Below are 16,217 nucleotides of genomic sequence, written 5' to 3' on the forward strand. Positions count from 1 at the left end.
CAAAAGGTAGAATTGAATCTGTGCTATTAAGTGTGAATTGGGTCAAAAATATTTGAATAGTACAGGAGCACTAATTTGTTTGTTTTGTTCATATTAATTTATTGCTCAAGAATCTTAAGGACAAAAAATCACTTTATTCTGCGATTTACCAAAATAGAGAAGATGATTTCTTACTTTTTAATACTTCTTCAGTTTATAGTATATCAGAAATGTGTTGAAATAGGGAGGCTGACTAAAAGTAAATGGACAGTACAAAGAGACTTGGGAAATTACAGCCAGATTGCCTGTCACAAGAAGATAAATCTATGAGGAATGCTGTGCATGCTGATGTCCTGCAAAAATTTAAACAGTAGTGAACTGGCTTTTTATTAAGCCTCTCAATTTTGAAAGACTTAGGGACACAACAGGAATGCAGGTTTTGTGAACAACAGTAGCCTGCAGTTTTCATCCATCTAATTTCAAAGATGCTTAGAAAGTATTTTGTCTTTTGATTGGTACTTTAATTTTCAGGCTGTGTGCATAATAAATGTAAATTTTGCTTGAGTCTGGCATTCACACAACACCCTACCTACTATTACACAAAACAGAAAGATTCTAATATCACCAATTTTGCAATCTGTAGGTTTTGTCCTATGTCACATACCATAGCTAAAAAACTACCTAAATTGTTTCTGAAGCTAGTAAAACTCTGTGCTTTCACTGAAATTTAGAACACAATCCATTCTGATTTGATCTTTGTTAACCTGCAGATAATCTGTGCCGATTATTTCAAAGTATATGAATATCTCTTAGATTACAGTTTTAAATTTCCAGCTCTCCAATACATTACCATCTTCTTTCCACTTTTTCCATGACAGGAAGGTATTTATAAAAAAGCATAGCATAGGAGGAGGTCATGGCTGCTCAGTCATGGCTACCTTCATTATCTTTTTATTAGGAAATGCTGGATTATAACACTAAAGTCCAATTACAGCTGGGTCTGGATGGCCTAGACCTTCAGTGGAAAAAACCAAAAATCTGCCATTCTGCATAGGGATAGCATAACAGAGTATCTTTTGAAAGTGACAATTGATTTGGTTAATCTTGCTAAGCCTTGTGACTCAGTTGAGTAACACTCATGGTTTTATCAGGAGTCTTTTATCTGTTGATGGCATTCTTAAATCCTGAATTGAAAGGGTTTTTTTTCTAGATATGATGTTTGAAGGGAAAAAAAAGTCTGAAACCTGGGATGCTGTGGAGACTTGCAAAACTGAAAAAAAACGCCAACCACCAAGTAAGAATTCTGGTATTATTTTGAAAGCCTCATGATTTTGAAGGTGAACTGGTAGATTCTGGAAGTTTTGTACTTAGGCTTTACAAAAATATAAGATTTAGTGCAGGAAACAGTGAACAGCAGTGAAGTGCTCTAATAAGGGCCATGAGCTTTAATCAGAAATGTGATTGTGGACATGCCTACACATGGTCAAAAGTAGAGCCAAAATATCAGGCAAAGAGGACAGGGTGTTGTGACTGGGCTGAAGGGGTCTGTGTGAGAGTGATGGTAATTCAAGTGAAAGAGGAATGTGGGCAAGTAATGCAAGGGCAGGGCAGTGCAGTTATGTGAAAAGGTAATTCTCAGGACAGCACCCACAGACTCTATTGTCCTGAGGGAGTGTGGAGGCCTTCGTGGCTGGCACTATTAGGAATTTTGAGTAGATACAGGGAGAAGCTCCTTCCACTGGAATGGCAAGGAGTTGTGCCTTGGTCATCAGGAATGAGGTTTGGTTTGCCTGAGCAAGTCAGCCAGAAGAGTGAAATGGGAGCACCTGACACTAGGTCTCCTCCATTATTGCCTCTGAGGTGTCATCTCCAACACCACAGGATCTACTTGCGACTCAAGATGTGGATTGTGGTCTGTCAGGATAGGTATTCTGGGCCTTTGAGTCATTTTGGATGACACAGTGATTTCTGCTCTATTCTGGTTCTGCTGGAAGAGTTGACCAGCAGCATGTTGTCCCTCTTGTAGGTACTTCTTGGTGTTGTTCCTTCCAGGTGGTGACATCTTGTCATGAACTAGATTTGAATCTGTTACCTGCAGGAGCTGTGATGGAAATTCAGTCCCTTTGAGTTCCTCTGAGCATGCAGAGTGAGAGCACCTCAGAGCTAGCTCATCTGTAACAAGCATGTGGGTTACAGTTCTGCAGAACTGGCCTGTTTTACAAGTTAAAGTCCAGTTATGGCTATAAACAACCTTTATTTCATACTGCAGTTGACTTACAAAGTGTCTGCTTAAAGTGTATTTGAAAAGACAAGCATGCTGAAGACATTAAAATGAAATGTGGAGCTACAAGAAGAGGGCCTTAAGTAAGGGGCAGGAGGGCAAACTGAAATGCATCATGAGAGATCCTTGGCAATAGTGAAACCATGAGTTGCTGCACTACTGAGTTGCCTAATAGTCAAACACAATACGTACAAAAGGGTTAAACCTTAATGTGAAGAAAGACAAGTGCATACAGAGAAATACATTATTCAGTCTACCACTCACCACATTCAAATCAAATATTATTGGCTCACAGGGTGAATTCATGATTATTGCATTGGAAGGATAGAGATTGCCGTAAGGTACTGAGGTTACTTAAGGGATCACCACTACTGTGAAGTATTATAAAAAGTTTTAAAACTAGGCTTAGTATTTTGCAAGTATCCAATATAAAGATGTGCATTGGATGTGATAGGATTTACTACTTAAACAGAGAATAACTGTGCCAGTGTATTCTGAGCATATCAGAGCATACAAAACCTTGGGCTCTGGAGGAAAAACAGCAGTTTTAAACTTTACAGTTCCAAGCTACATATAGCATGGGGCTGCTTTGGAGGTAAAATCAGTCTTGCACAAATTCTGCAGCTTACAGGTTTTCTGATATTACATGGAAAACCTTCCAGTGGAAAATGCGGTAATTAATGTGACACTAAAATTCTTAACCTACCTGAACTCATGCTAGTTCCCTCAACTAATACCAGTATCAGTGAACCACATCCTTAAATAATTTATCTCCTTTATCTTCTTATGAGGTAAAGTGCATACCAGAAAGATAACTTCTACAATCTGATTAACTTGAGAAGTAAGAAATAAGAATGCTGCTTTTCATAAAAAAACTAATGAGGGCCTTCCAGTTCTTTTTCTGCTGTAATCTGCATGCACTCACGTAGGGTAAAGAAGAAAAAGTGATAGCTCTATGTTATGCATGCCTGTCTGTACTAGTGATAGTCCCATATACTTTGATTCTTCTAAATTTCCATCCTGAGATGTATTAAAAAGAGATGTCTGCAGGACACAAACGATAACTGTTCAGTTCTCATTGGCACCAGGGAGACAAGATACAGCACTATATCTAATTTTGGTCCCAAAAGAAGTGAACAAGTTGCAAACTGCGGAGGAAAGCAGGAAGAATGAAGAAGAGGTTGAAAAGCACGCTATCTTAAGAAAGGGTGAAAGGAAAATATTTGATTAATCTAGAGGTGATGGTTGTACCCCATCCCCAAGTAATTATCCATTTGGTAGGGTGATTCCCTCTCACTTGCTTCATCCCTGAGAGGAGCCAGAGCTGAGCTGCCATTGTTTAAGTGAAGCAAGTGTTGCTGAGTGATGAAAGCCAGGAGTCCCACTCACACCTCCAGAGGCTGCCTAACATCAGTGAGCACCTGAAACGGCTAAGTAAACAGAGCACCTGCTCTCTACCAACTTGTTTGACTCTTTGTATATATGTGCTGATTTTGAATGTTGCTGAAACTTCACATACCTGAAATAAACTTGGTTCTGCACTCTCTGTGGTGGGGAGTCTTGAGCAGCAGATTGCAGGAGCAGAGGTTTTGTTCTGCTGCAAGCTGCTGTTGTAGGCAAGTGATGCAGGTGTAAAGTATAAAAGGAGCAAACCCAATTGTGTTCATAGGATGCAGCCAAAGCTTTGAAAACTGCATCTTTGACCTTTTCTTTATAAATTCCCCAGATTCTTGTTGATATTATTGTAGTTTCTATAGCCATAGTATCTTGTAATAGAACCTGATCTGAGACTTAGTGGAGAAACTTTACTATGCTTTGAACTGAACTCTTTTTATATTTGTAAGTGTACAGGGCTTCTTCACAGAAAAATTACTGGAAGTTTTGATTTTGGCTCTACAGATCTGTTTCTTAAGACATGTCAGGGACCATAAGCTTTAGCAGATACTTCATAGTAATGCTTTTCTTTAGTCTTAATAAATTTGAGTACTGTCTGCAACCAAGTGGCCTTTTTCTGCTTGTGCTCCATGCTTATGTTTTCAATTTATTTTGGTACTTAGTGATGTTGAATCGTTAGAGAACACATTTTAACTTAGTCTTCCAAATGTGTCATCTGTCCAACAGATGAGGTGCATTGTTTGTGGCAGGGGGTAGCAAAGTCATCCTTTTTCAATTAAATTAGTGGATTAATAAAAATGCAACAGAATAATCTTCTGTTTCTTCTTCTGCCTTATTTTCAATGCTCCGCTGCATTTAAATTTTGAAAACAAACCAACTTCACCCTTACCTTTTCTTATGGTTTCTAGTGTATTTTCAGTGACCCATAGAGAAGACCATGCTGTCTGGTCTGCTTTAGAGTTGGTTAATTCCAAAAGCTTGTCTCTGTCTAGCATCATTAGACTCTGCAGGTGAATCTTTATGTAACTGGATCTGTGTGCTTTAGCTGAGGAAGAAGGAGGCTAGCTATTAATTTATTTTGTTTTCTCCCTTGTTCATTGTTCAGTCATGTTTTCTGCTGACATACTTTTGTGTTAGCAAGTCTTCACTGTAATTGTTTTAAAAGTAAGTTGATACTTGTTTGGAATGAAATTTTGTGCAGCAGTTCCTGACCTTGGGTTTGGCACAGGTAATCTTTTAGTGGACTTTGAGTTTGCCTTTAAGTAGGCCATGGCAGGCGTGTGACAGACCTCAGTTAAAAAGAGGCATCCAATGTATCTAAGATCTCAAAGCTGATGACTGAGCTATCTGACCTATCTTCATGAAACCCACAATATGAGAGCAGGTATTCTTTGGAAAAGGTAGAAGATGAGCTAAAAATGAAATACATAGTGGCTAACAAAACTCTGGAATTTGTTAGTACAGCAACTTATGTAAGAAATTCTTCATGCAGCAAGCAAGAATGTGACTTCTAACATGCCATGTGTAATCTTTGGGGACACTAGAGAAGGAGGAGAGATACTGGAGAGAAATGACTGCTTACAGCTCTCAGATTTGTAGGTGCCTAATGAGTATCATCCTCCCCTCATGAGTAGAATGTGCCATTGCTTTGACCCATTAAGCCATTTTTTAAAATTCTTATGATTTTTTCTCAGTTGGACAGGAAAAAAAATGAAAATCACACTGAGAAGGTGTGATGCTATATAAAGATGTGTGACATCAGCAAATGTTTAATTGTTTACACAGTCTTACCAATTTTGTATGTGTTGGTTGGCCTCATTCACCTGATAAACATGGAGTGCTGTCTGACTACAGGTTAGTGTCTGCTCAGAAAGGAGAAACCATTTCTGGCATCCACTTCTGGTCCTTCTCATATGTAAGGACAGGGGTCACTTGCTTCCAGAAACTGTGAAGATAATAGATTGCTTTCTGGGAACACATCTCTTTGACATGAATAATTCATCTGAGCAAACTGTATGTGGACTGGGAAATTTTTGGCAAATGGGCAAAATTATACTGGATTTGGCTCAGTAAAGGTGGAATAATTTAGGCCTTTGAGTGGATCCCTAAATTGTTGACACTGCAAGTAGTGTTATCCAGCCTAATTTTTTTAAATGATGCAAAGGTTTACCTGGAGACAAAGCCACCAGTGAAGATGGAAGCCTGGGCTTTTGTCAGGCTCTCTGTTAAATGGCTCCCTTCCTGAGACTGGCAGACCTACTCTGCAGAGCTACTTGACGGTCACTGTAATGCAAGTTTGTTTTGGGTTAAACTTACTTTTTCTTCTTTCTTCCATTCACAATGATTCTTGAGATCTTCTTTAACTGTGGAACAAAAAAAAAAAAAAGCCTCCTTGAACTGACAAGTAAATTGTTATATAACTTTCCAAACCCTTAGAGAGAGCTGTTGTAATTATACTGTGGGTTTTACTTTTTTATAGCTGTAAGTACTAATTCATATGACTACAAAGTGAATTACATGTTTGAATTTTTTATATTACCTCTGGGCTTTGATGCAGTGCTCAATAAAGTCACTCTGTAATTATTTGGAAGTTGCGTATATTGTTACATGAATATCATGTTGCCAGAGCATCACCTCAGCAGTTAGTCAGTCTACATGATACATACTCTTATTATAAAATAAAATGTAATCCAGTCAGCATTTTGTAAACTTCCAACTGCTGTTTTCTATCATGTTTCTGCTAATGTAATAGGAGTCTCCTTTTCAAGAGCCTACTCTACCGCTGTCTATTGTATTGTTTCAGTCTTTTGTGAGTATCGTGAGGGGGGAAAGAAAGTTCCTCTTTGAAGAAGTTTTCCATTTCTTGCATTTTTACTTCTGCTTAATACAAACTCAGGTTTCTGGAAGAAGTATTTCTTCTAAGAAATAACTTAGATATTTTCTAAAATGCAGAAAGCAGATTTGCAGCATCCTAAGGGAACTGATCACATTAAACAAATACTTGCCTATATATCAAAAGCCTGTGTACTGCATGGCTTTGTGCACTTGGCACACCCTTTGGGGCATTTAGGTGTGTTAAGTGGATTGGTGACGTAAACAGATGAAACATGAGCAGAGCTTCAGTAGCACACCTCTAAAGCTCCCACGTTCAGCAGTGCTGCACGTGAAGTTTTGATTTCCGTTAGTGATTGTTCTTCTGGAGTGAGCTTCGAGCTGTAGCATTTATCTTGAATCTTGAACTAAGTACATTCAGCTGGTTACTGAATCAAGGCATTGATATATTGGCCTCCTTTAAGCTAAATAGGTGTCTGAAAATAATAGCCCTTTATTTCAGGATTCTTTATCTGCTATAGTTTCTTTTTGAGGGATGCCACGGTTATTGTTTGTGTGCAGAACAGAATTGTGCTACCTAGGAAGATGAGTTTCAGAAACAAATCTGAGAACTGGCGAAACTTTGTAGCTACTGTCAGTTTTCTGAGCTGATAAAGTTGTTTGCACTTAGAATAGAGTTTGCAAAGGCCTACTTTAATTTTATTTCCTTTTAAAAGAGTTATATTAATAAGATTCACCCAAGGTTACTGGATAATCAAGTCAGGGATTTAATTAGAACTTGAGTGTAATCTGGTGCAGCAAAACTGGAGTTAAATGAAGTACAATGAAGAAAAACTTTTGCTCACTACATTACAAAGTGCAACTCTGTTAGGAAAATCAAAGCAGTTTATAATTATGAAGCATTTTTAAATATGTCCATAGCCCTACAAACTCTCATCATTTATCTCATTTCTAGGGTGCTAAGCAAACACACGCTTGTATGAGTCTTGCTCCTTCGCTGGCACTTGTGAGCATCTACTTATCATTTCTCTTGAAAGCTTTCACATACTTGCACAGCCAAGTATGCCAAAGGTATATGTCCGAGCAGAAGATAAATTCCACTTCCACAAGTTACAGTGATGTTGTGTGGAAGGTGCTGCAGGGCCATGACAAATAGCGATGCTAGTGTTTGTTATGTGAAGGGGATAATCCAGAATAGGGCTGTGTTTTCTTGTTCATTATGGTGTCCCTGGTGCAGTAATCAGCATAATAGAATGCATTCAGATTTTTACCTTTCAGGGATTATTAGCAGTGGTTTTGGAAAAGGTTAGCTACAGCTCTAGCACAGAGATGTTAAATTCATCACCTTTGGAGTTCTCTAATAATTGAGGCTCAGATTTTGCATTTCTTAGGAAGCAAGTCTTCTGAAGGAGATTGATAAGGAATAAGGCAGCTAGGTTTCTCCTAGAAAACACCATAAAAAGTGGCCAGACTTGATACCTTATGTGGGGTTTGTATGAGCCTTAGGTGACCCATATTTGCTTGCTGAATCAGCAGATGTGATATCCTGCAGCTTGGAAGGCTGTTAACTGAGGCCATGATCACTCAATACCTACCCCTTCCCTGAGTAATTTGAAGAATGATGGCTTCTCCATTTATTTTGCAGTGAAGGATATCCTAAACATTCCAACCAGTAACAACAGTAATGTTCATTTGGTCATGAAATACAACATTGACAGCAAAGTCCCAGTGAAGTCCTACTAAAAATAACAGAATACAAGGTTTTTTTCTTTTTTCTTTCTAGTTAGCTGTACTCCTTGAAAGTAGTCTGAAGGGTTCCCTGGGGAATAATTTTGCTTCCCTGATGAAGATCTATTAGCTGTTTGAATACTCTGAGAAGTGCCATATGCTTTCATCTGACTGGTTTTATGTCATAAATTCTTCTACTGGGAGAATGTGATTGCATCAAGAGCAGAAGTAACTATAGACTGAGATACACCACCACTTTGGCCGTTCCTTGCGCTGAACACAGGTTGTCTGGAACCCGGGTGCAGGCCCTGTGTCAGGAAACATTTTGTGCCATTGTCTTAATAGAAAAATGATCTTTTTTCTTAAGTGCCATATATGCACTGCTGTGGATGAAACTGTGAGCTTCTGGCTTTAAGAAGCTTGAAAACAGTTTCCTCTTGGCCTATACTATCAGATGCTGCTGCTGTATGCTATACATCAAATACTTGCCTAGTGTGGTAGTGTCATTTCAAAATGCATTTTGGTGAAAAAACAGCCCATGGTCATCATCCAGGAATAAAATAAGGCTTCATCCAATGTATTTCGAGACAGTGAATTCCTACTTGCTTGTTCTGGTTTCCCAGGGAGGAGAGCATGGTGCAAGAGTTCATGTGGGCAGGAGAACATTCCCAGTGTCCAGGTTGGATGTAACTGTTGTGTTTTGAGTTTTAGTGTACACTACCTGTGGGGAGGTGATCAGGCTGTGCCAGTTGGCCTCAGGCCACCTGTGGCACTGGCATTTTTCATTCCACAAGTATATACCTAGCCAGTGGCATGATTTGTTCTCTGAGTCTCTATGGAAGATTCATGTTTATATTTGAAATTGAAATAGTTGATTAATTTTAGCTTTGTACAACTGGTGGTTGTTTGGGGTTCTTTTCTTTTTAAGCTGAAGTTTTGCAATACAGGCATTCCTCTTGCATTATGTCAACTTCACTTTGAGTTGCTAAACTGTGGCACAGATTCACTCCATTCTTTTTATGGGAGATAGTCAACTATAGCTGACTATTTGCATTGATATTACAAGCAGCAAGCTTAAGCCTATTGTCAACAGTTGCATAGTGTTTCTGGAGTAGTTGCCAATCTGTTACATTGAACTGGATCATGAAGGGGAAATCTCACCTTGCCATCTCCTGACCCATGTTGTTTCTATTCTGAAGAGCTGTTGGCTTGTTAGAGGAAGTGAATGCTTCTGACCTGGACAGGGCCCTAGGAATTCTCCTGTATGTGTCTGTTGGCTTCAGGTCAAAACATCGTGTTACTCAAGGTACATGGAAACAAAAATGTCCATATACTGACTCCATTTTTTTCAATCTTTATTTAGGTACTTCCTTTCCCCAGTCAGGTGGTCTACAACAGAGTGGGAAAATGTGGGAGTCGAACTGTGGTTTTGCTTTTGAGAATTTTATCAGAGAAACATGGATTCAATCTGGTTACATCTGACATTCATAACAAAACAAGACTGACCAAAAATGAACAGGTAAGTTACTCCTGCTCCTCTTAGATCAGTTTTTCCTATTATGTTTATGAAACTGAGAAGCAAAGGCATATACTAGCAGAAGTCCTATTGAAAAGATGTATTGCTGCTTTGACCGGAGTGATTATCCAGAATTCATCATTCTCTAAGTGACTTCATTTAATAGGAGAAGTGGATGGTAGAGCCAAGAACAACATGATGTGGAAGCTAACCAGAAAAACTAACTTTCGATGAGCCAGCTTTGAATTTAGTCAGCGCAGCAGTTAGACTACCAACAAGGCAAGAAAGGTTAGTACCAGTGAAGTTAAGTGCTAACAGCATCTGGGATACGTATTAATGTATCTGCAGGGCACAGCCATTTATCATATAATCAGGCCTGCCTATTCAGACCTAGCTTGGGTCTCCTTAAGCAGAGCAGGAGTAAATAATAGCCAAAAGGGTCTTTCTTGATGACTTTCTTAACTCACTTTTAGTAAGCAGTTGCTTCAAAAAGTTATTTCCCCATGCCGTGCTAACCCATGTTGCTATAATCTGACATGCCCTTGATCCTATCTTAGCTTCTTGCTTATCTGCCTTTTTCATGTTATCGCACAACCCTCACTACAGGAAGTGAAAATAGCACATTATTCCTCTTTATCCAGGCACGCTTTTTCACATTTTTCATGTTCCCTTAAAGTTGTAGAAAGCATTATTTTTGCAGCTTTGATTCTATAAAAGATCCAGTTATTTAAGTTTTCTTCTATTCAGAGTAACCATATGCCTTCTGTAAGTATCACTCCCATAAGCAGATATTGGTACAAGTAATGCAAAAAAACCACAGACTCCAAAGTGTATGTGTGTAGTCAGATGCCGCACACATTGGCCACTGCCGCTATTTTGAGCTGCTGATCAGGTAAAGCTGCAATAAATGCCTGTGTCACTCCTAGGAATGGCAGCCTGCAAACCACCAAAGGATGTGTGTGATGATCAAAATATGGATGTGGGCCTGCCAGTGGCATTGTGCTGTGATTTGGGCTCATTTATTTGTAGCCCGCTTATGAGCATAAATGTTTTATTTTAGATGCAGCAGTTTAGGAAATGAAAATTTAGGAGCTGATATTGCTCCTGCAGGTCCCACCTGCCTCCCTTTCAGGGTGTCCATTGGGGTCCTACCAGTAGCCAGCTGACCTAACACCACATGACAGTCAAGTTGAGCCCAAGGTGGGGACCAGCTGGCCAGGGCTGCCGCACCAGCCCAAAGGTGGCTTCTATACACAGTTGCATGTTAGATGCCAGTGAAAGGATGTAGGGGAGGACAGTGTCCCCTCACTGCCCCTGCTTGTGGCCAAGGGAAGGTATGGGCTGTGGCTGCTGCAGATTTCCTCTGTGTATCCTACCAGCAGCGCCACAGAGCCACATTTGCAAAATGGTTCCATCAGAAAGGAGTCAAACTATCCTGTACTATAGAGGCTGTCTGGTTGGGATTGCTGTCTGGTTGGGTATGACTGCTTTTGTGTTTTGGGTTGTTTGGGTTTTGTTTGTCTATATCTTTCACCAATTTCCTTTACTAATTGAGAGACATCATAAAACTCAGAAACCTTTCAGGTATTAATAATCACCAGCTTTCACCCTTATCAGCTTCTTCCTTTCAATTCTGTTCTCTGTCTTTCTCTGGTAGGTGTATTGTCCTTTGTTAAAACATGACACAAGATCACATCTTAGCAGTCTTCTGTGCTTTGGTCCAGCATGTGGAGATTCCAGAGAGGCCCAGACTTACTTTTTACCTATACACTGACAAAGGATAACTATCTGCATTACCTTTTGCACTCCCTGAGCTCTTAGCTTACTAGACAGTAAATGTGGTGGAAGTATTGCTACAGAGCTGATGATTTACTCTATAGACTGCCCTACTATAACTTGAGTCTCTTTATTTTCATTTATGGTTTATTTATGTAGTTACAATAGATTCATAATTTAATGAGTACTTTTACTGAAAAGTGCCTTTGATCACCAGGAAACATGCCTGAAGATGGTAACTGATCTGTTGTTCAGGCATTTTTAGTTGTCTTCTCAATTTTTAAGAGTAGAATATAAAAAAAATAAATTACTTTTTTCACCTTTAATGTGGTGTACACAAGAGGAAGTTGAAAGAATGGATGATCTCCGGCTCCAGGCATTGGAACAAGAAAAAAGAGAGCTGGGCTGGGCTGAAGGCTTCCAGCGTGAGCATGGGCTTCTCGCTTGAGATATGTCTCTCTTCCTTCTGTCATTTGTCTGTCCTGTGTTTGATTAAAGCCCTGATCCAGCCAAGACTTTTCTGTAAATATTTAGCTTATGCAGTCTGCTGTTGTTAAATAAAGTTAAGCATGTAGGTGTTCTTAATGACTGGGGATTGCACATAACTGGAATCCATATTTTCATTGCCTTTTCCAGTCTCCTTCCTACTAAGAAATTTTCCCAAATTATGTGTGTCTGCCAGCAATTAGAAATGCAGCCTTTGAACATCTGTGGGCATAAGGGAGTGAGGTCTGGAAACAGATGAGTTAGTGTGTGCCTTACCATTTGCTATAGTACTTCCAAGTAAATTAAATACAGAAAATAATATGTAGTATTAAAGTTAATCTAATTGTTGTGGCTTTAAAACTCCACATGAACTGCTGCAAAATGAAATCTTCCCCTTACATGACTTTGTCTCCCACTCCCATTTTCTTGCATTCGGGAAGTAAGAATGAGTGTGCTTATAGATATACAAATACCAGTCACATATGGGAGTAATTGGTAGTTTATCCTTGTATTGTTTCCTTCTACCACCCAATGTTACAGCCGTGCAACCAACTTGGTATGTAATTCCAGTTTAACACGTTAAAAATTCATCACTTATTTTTCTTATATGCTTTTCAAGACAGAAAATTGGTCATACCAGCCTGGGGAGGTGAAGAAATTCTTGAAACCATTCCAAACTTTTGAGAGCTGAAAATGAAGGTCTAGTATCATTCCTGGGAGTTGTGAGTTGTTTGTGGAAATGAGTATCAAGATGAAAGTGATATACCAAAATTCCTGTAGATACTTGTGCTTCCTGAGTCATACATGCCTTCAGTAGAGACTGAAAGCATTGGAAGAGGGTAAAGAACTCCCAAGAAAGACTGATATAGAGAAATATTTTTGTCCTCTTTGTGTTAATATTAGTGGAGACTATAGTGTGATCCAGGAGACTTCACTTGGAAAATCCCATTTTGACCTTGAATTCTCCCAGTGAAATACATCATCTTAAAAAAAAGTAGTAACATTTTGGCTGTTGTCTGGGTGGGATTATTATCTGATTTTCTTTTTGTCCCTAGTTGAATTTACTTACTGCAAATCTCAAACAAAACAAGAACTGCTCTGAGCAGTCAGTGCAGGGGCTGGCCATTTCCAGAAGAGGAAAAAGTGTCCTCTCTCAAAGGCTGGAGTTGAGTTTTTGTGCAGAAACAATGCTTTGGCTCGAGAAAATCCATCCACCACGTGTCTTCCCTCTTGGGGAGGGCCCCCTCCAGCCCTCTTGGAGTCACTTCACGGTGCCATCTACTGGAGTGTTACTTGCAATGCAGCACCAGCCCATTACAAGTACGCGGATGATGCTGAGCAATTACAGTTTGATTTCTTTTGTATGGCCAACTGAGATCCTACGGTGGTAGTGTAGGACAGTAGACTAAGGAAAAACCTTTCCTCTTAGGGTATTGCCTCTTGGTGTTCTTGCTCAGGTGGGCTTTAAGATTCAAAACTATCTTGTGATTTACAGGATTGCCTCTGTGGATCTCGTCTTCTTTAAAGGGCCTGGTTAAAAGTTAGTGCAGAATACGAATTAAGGAGAAAAATATTAGAATAAAAGATTAAGCAAGCAGTCACAGTGGTAGAAAGGTGTTATTATAAGGAAAGACTCTGTTCCTTAAAATTAGTTGGTGTTTGAGGGGGGTGAGTGGAATGACGGCAGATGTGTTGACCACACCACAGAGGTCTTGGCAACTGCTTGCTGTGGCCTAACATCTCTGCAAACTCCAGTCATGCAGTGTGCATGCTCCCCTTTCCTTGGGGAGCACAGCGCACCCACTACTTTGTTTCGCTTCCACGCACACTCTCCATGTCCTGTCATTTCCCTCTCCCTGAATCCTTCTTTAGCAGCATTAACTCTGTGGTGCAATTTAGTTAATTTTGAGAGCAAATTAGTGCTGTTTCACTGAAACTGCCTAACTCCTGCAGGAGAGCTCTGGGCAGCAGTGAGAGAGAAATAGCTCTTTATGGGCCCTTATCCTAGAAGGTGTGTGCTCCTTTCAGACTTCTCTTTATATTTCTACAGCTTCTCCCTCAAGCCATGGATGTGTTCTAGTTCATCTCTCCCCCAGCTGTGTTTGCCATGGTCGTTTATCTTGTGCTGCTTGTTCCTATTAATTTTTTTTCAAACATAGGATGACCCTAGATCATGTCTACTTGTATGTAACTCTTCTTCACCACTCATTCCATCCAAAATACTTGTTCTCCTCAGCTCTCATCCTCTGCTCACTGTTCCTCTCTGTGGGTCTTCTGCACTCATAAATTAAAAAAAAAATCCCACAAGACAAAACAAAAAAACCCCACCCCCTCACCAAAAAAAAAAACCCATATCAAACCAAACAAGAAAAAATCTAGCAACCAAAACCAACCAACCAACCAAAACCATTAGAGACCTTACTCTTCTGGGATACATTGGAAGATTTTTTTTTTTCCCCTGTTACCATCATCTTAAAAGTAGAGGTGGATCACTGGGTATTCCTGAGCAATACAGTTGGTTTGTTAGACTGAAGTGATTTCAGCACAGCGGGATCAGAGAGTGAGAGAGGCCCATGGGAAATATGGCCACAATTTGCATGTGGCCATGAGCCATTACAGTTATTTATTTTTCCCTCCTGACATTTGTGTGTTGTTTCAGTTGAGCCTTACTTACCCTTTTGGCAGGGTTTTTAAAAGAACGAGTTTTGCTTGTTTGGTCTTATGCACATTGCAGCTTTATCCACATCTGCTTACAAGTCCAGTTGATCATTAAATATCTAAATATGAAGGTACTTTAAGTCAAAACAAAAATCTGTATCCACTTTGGAGTAAACTAGTATCATAGTTCAAGAGACTGAGTTTGGTAGCAAGAGATTAAAGAAAAGCCAGGAGCCAGATGCTGTCCTGCTCTCTGTGCATCTTTCTGGCCTCCCTTTGCTCTTGAGGCCGAAATGCCTGCGCTTGTCCAGCAGCAGGTTGATGTGTGCATTGCACTGACATCAGATGAAATAAAATGCAAAACATAGTGGTGGTGTAATGTGAATCTGCCTGGCGTAAGCTGAGGGCCAAGGGAGGCTTGCTTGGTACTTTATAATGCACATATACTTCCTTCTAATTTATTTAGCAGTATTATACTAAAACTGCCTGTCTTTTTAAACTTAGTGGGATTACTTAATATGGTTATAGTATCTTTATATCTCCCTGATTATACTCTAATGATGTTTTCTCATTTATTCCAAGATGGAATTACACTGTTAACCATAGTTGCACGAACAGAGTTTTTATCCCTTATCAGTAACTTCCTTCTGCCATCTTCCTTACTTCATGCAAATAGTTACATGGATAAATGACAAATATAACATAAAGCTTCATACAGTTCTGAGAATTTCACTTCTCCTGTAACTTGTCTGAGAAAAAAAAAAATTAAAAAATCTGATTGAGGCATCTGATACACAGCCTCTAGAGTCTCCTCATGTTTGATTCTGCAAGATGAATGAATAAAATTTTTTGGCAGAGTTACCAGTCTTAAAGAAATGTAAGCATGTTGGGTTTGCTAGGAAAGTCTTTGTCTCTTCAGAGCATCAATAAACAATACTTGAGTCCTTTGTGCAAATTATTGCAAAGCTTCCTGAGCTTTCTAATTCTGATCTGGACAAGCTTTGCTCTTCAGGTTTATGAATTTCTTGCCCATAGCATTTATATTGTACTGAAGAAGCTGTGTAAAGACCTGTTTGTACTTGAATCAAACAGTCCAGAGTCCATAAATGACTAACTAAAGCAGGGGCACTATTCCCTCCCTGCCTGTCATGGTTTGAGAACCCCATAATCCAATTCCTTAGTCCAAGCCCCCCTCCCACATCTCAACCCAGTGTGAGATGGATTTTCCAGACACCACATGACACTCAGAATGGGGGAAAGGGATTATATATCACAATGACTGTACAAATAAATACTACAATACATTATATACAATCTTAGTTATCTCTACCATGACATAAAAGTATTTACAATGGATCAAATCTCTTCTCCCCTCCAAATAAAAGTCCAGGAGGGAAGAAGGAAAAGATCTTTTCCACTCTCAGAGCAGCAATGTCTCTAGGGCACCAGGTCTCTCTGTCTCTCTCTTCCATGCAGCAGCTGTTGCTGGATCTCTGCAGTACACACGAGGGGGTATCCAAGCCCCTCGGCCCATCGTCTCCAAGCGAGGGTCTTCTCTTCCGTGGG

General features: G+C 39.6%; 1 protein-coding gene across 5 annotated transcripts in view; it reads left to right on the plus strand.

Moving 5' to 3' along the window:
- The window catches only part of UST (uronyl 2-sulfotransferase), a 219,137-nt gene that overhangs the window by 68,014 nt on the left and 134,906 nt on the right, over positions 1–16,217 (plus strand). For all 5 annotated transcript variants that reach the window (XM_051811233.1, XM_051811234.1, XM_051811231.1 and 2 more), the window contains exon 3: positions 9,579–9,734. In XM_051811233.1, coding sequence (XP_051667193.1) covers positions 9,579–9,734 — 156 coding nt within the window. The remainder of the gene's footprint in view (positions 1–9,578; positions 9,735–16,217) is intronic.

This window comes from Manacus candei, unplaced genomic scaffold, assembly GCF_025592945.1.
Source record: "Manacus candei isolate 608988 ecotype Guabito, Panama unplaced genomic scaffold, ASM2559294v1 h1tg000081l, whole genome shotgun sequence".
Lineage (NCBI taxonomy): Eukaryota > Metazoa > Chordata > Aves > Passeriformes > Pipridae > Manacus > Manacus candei.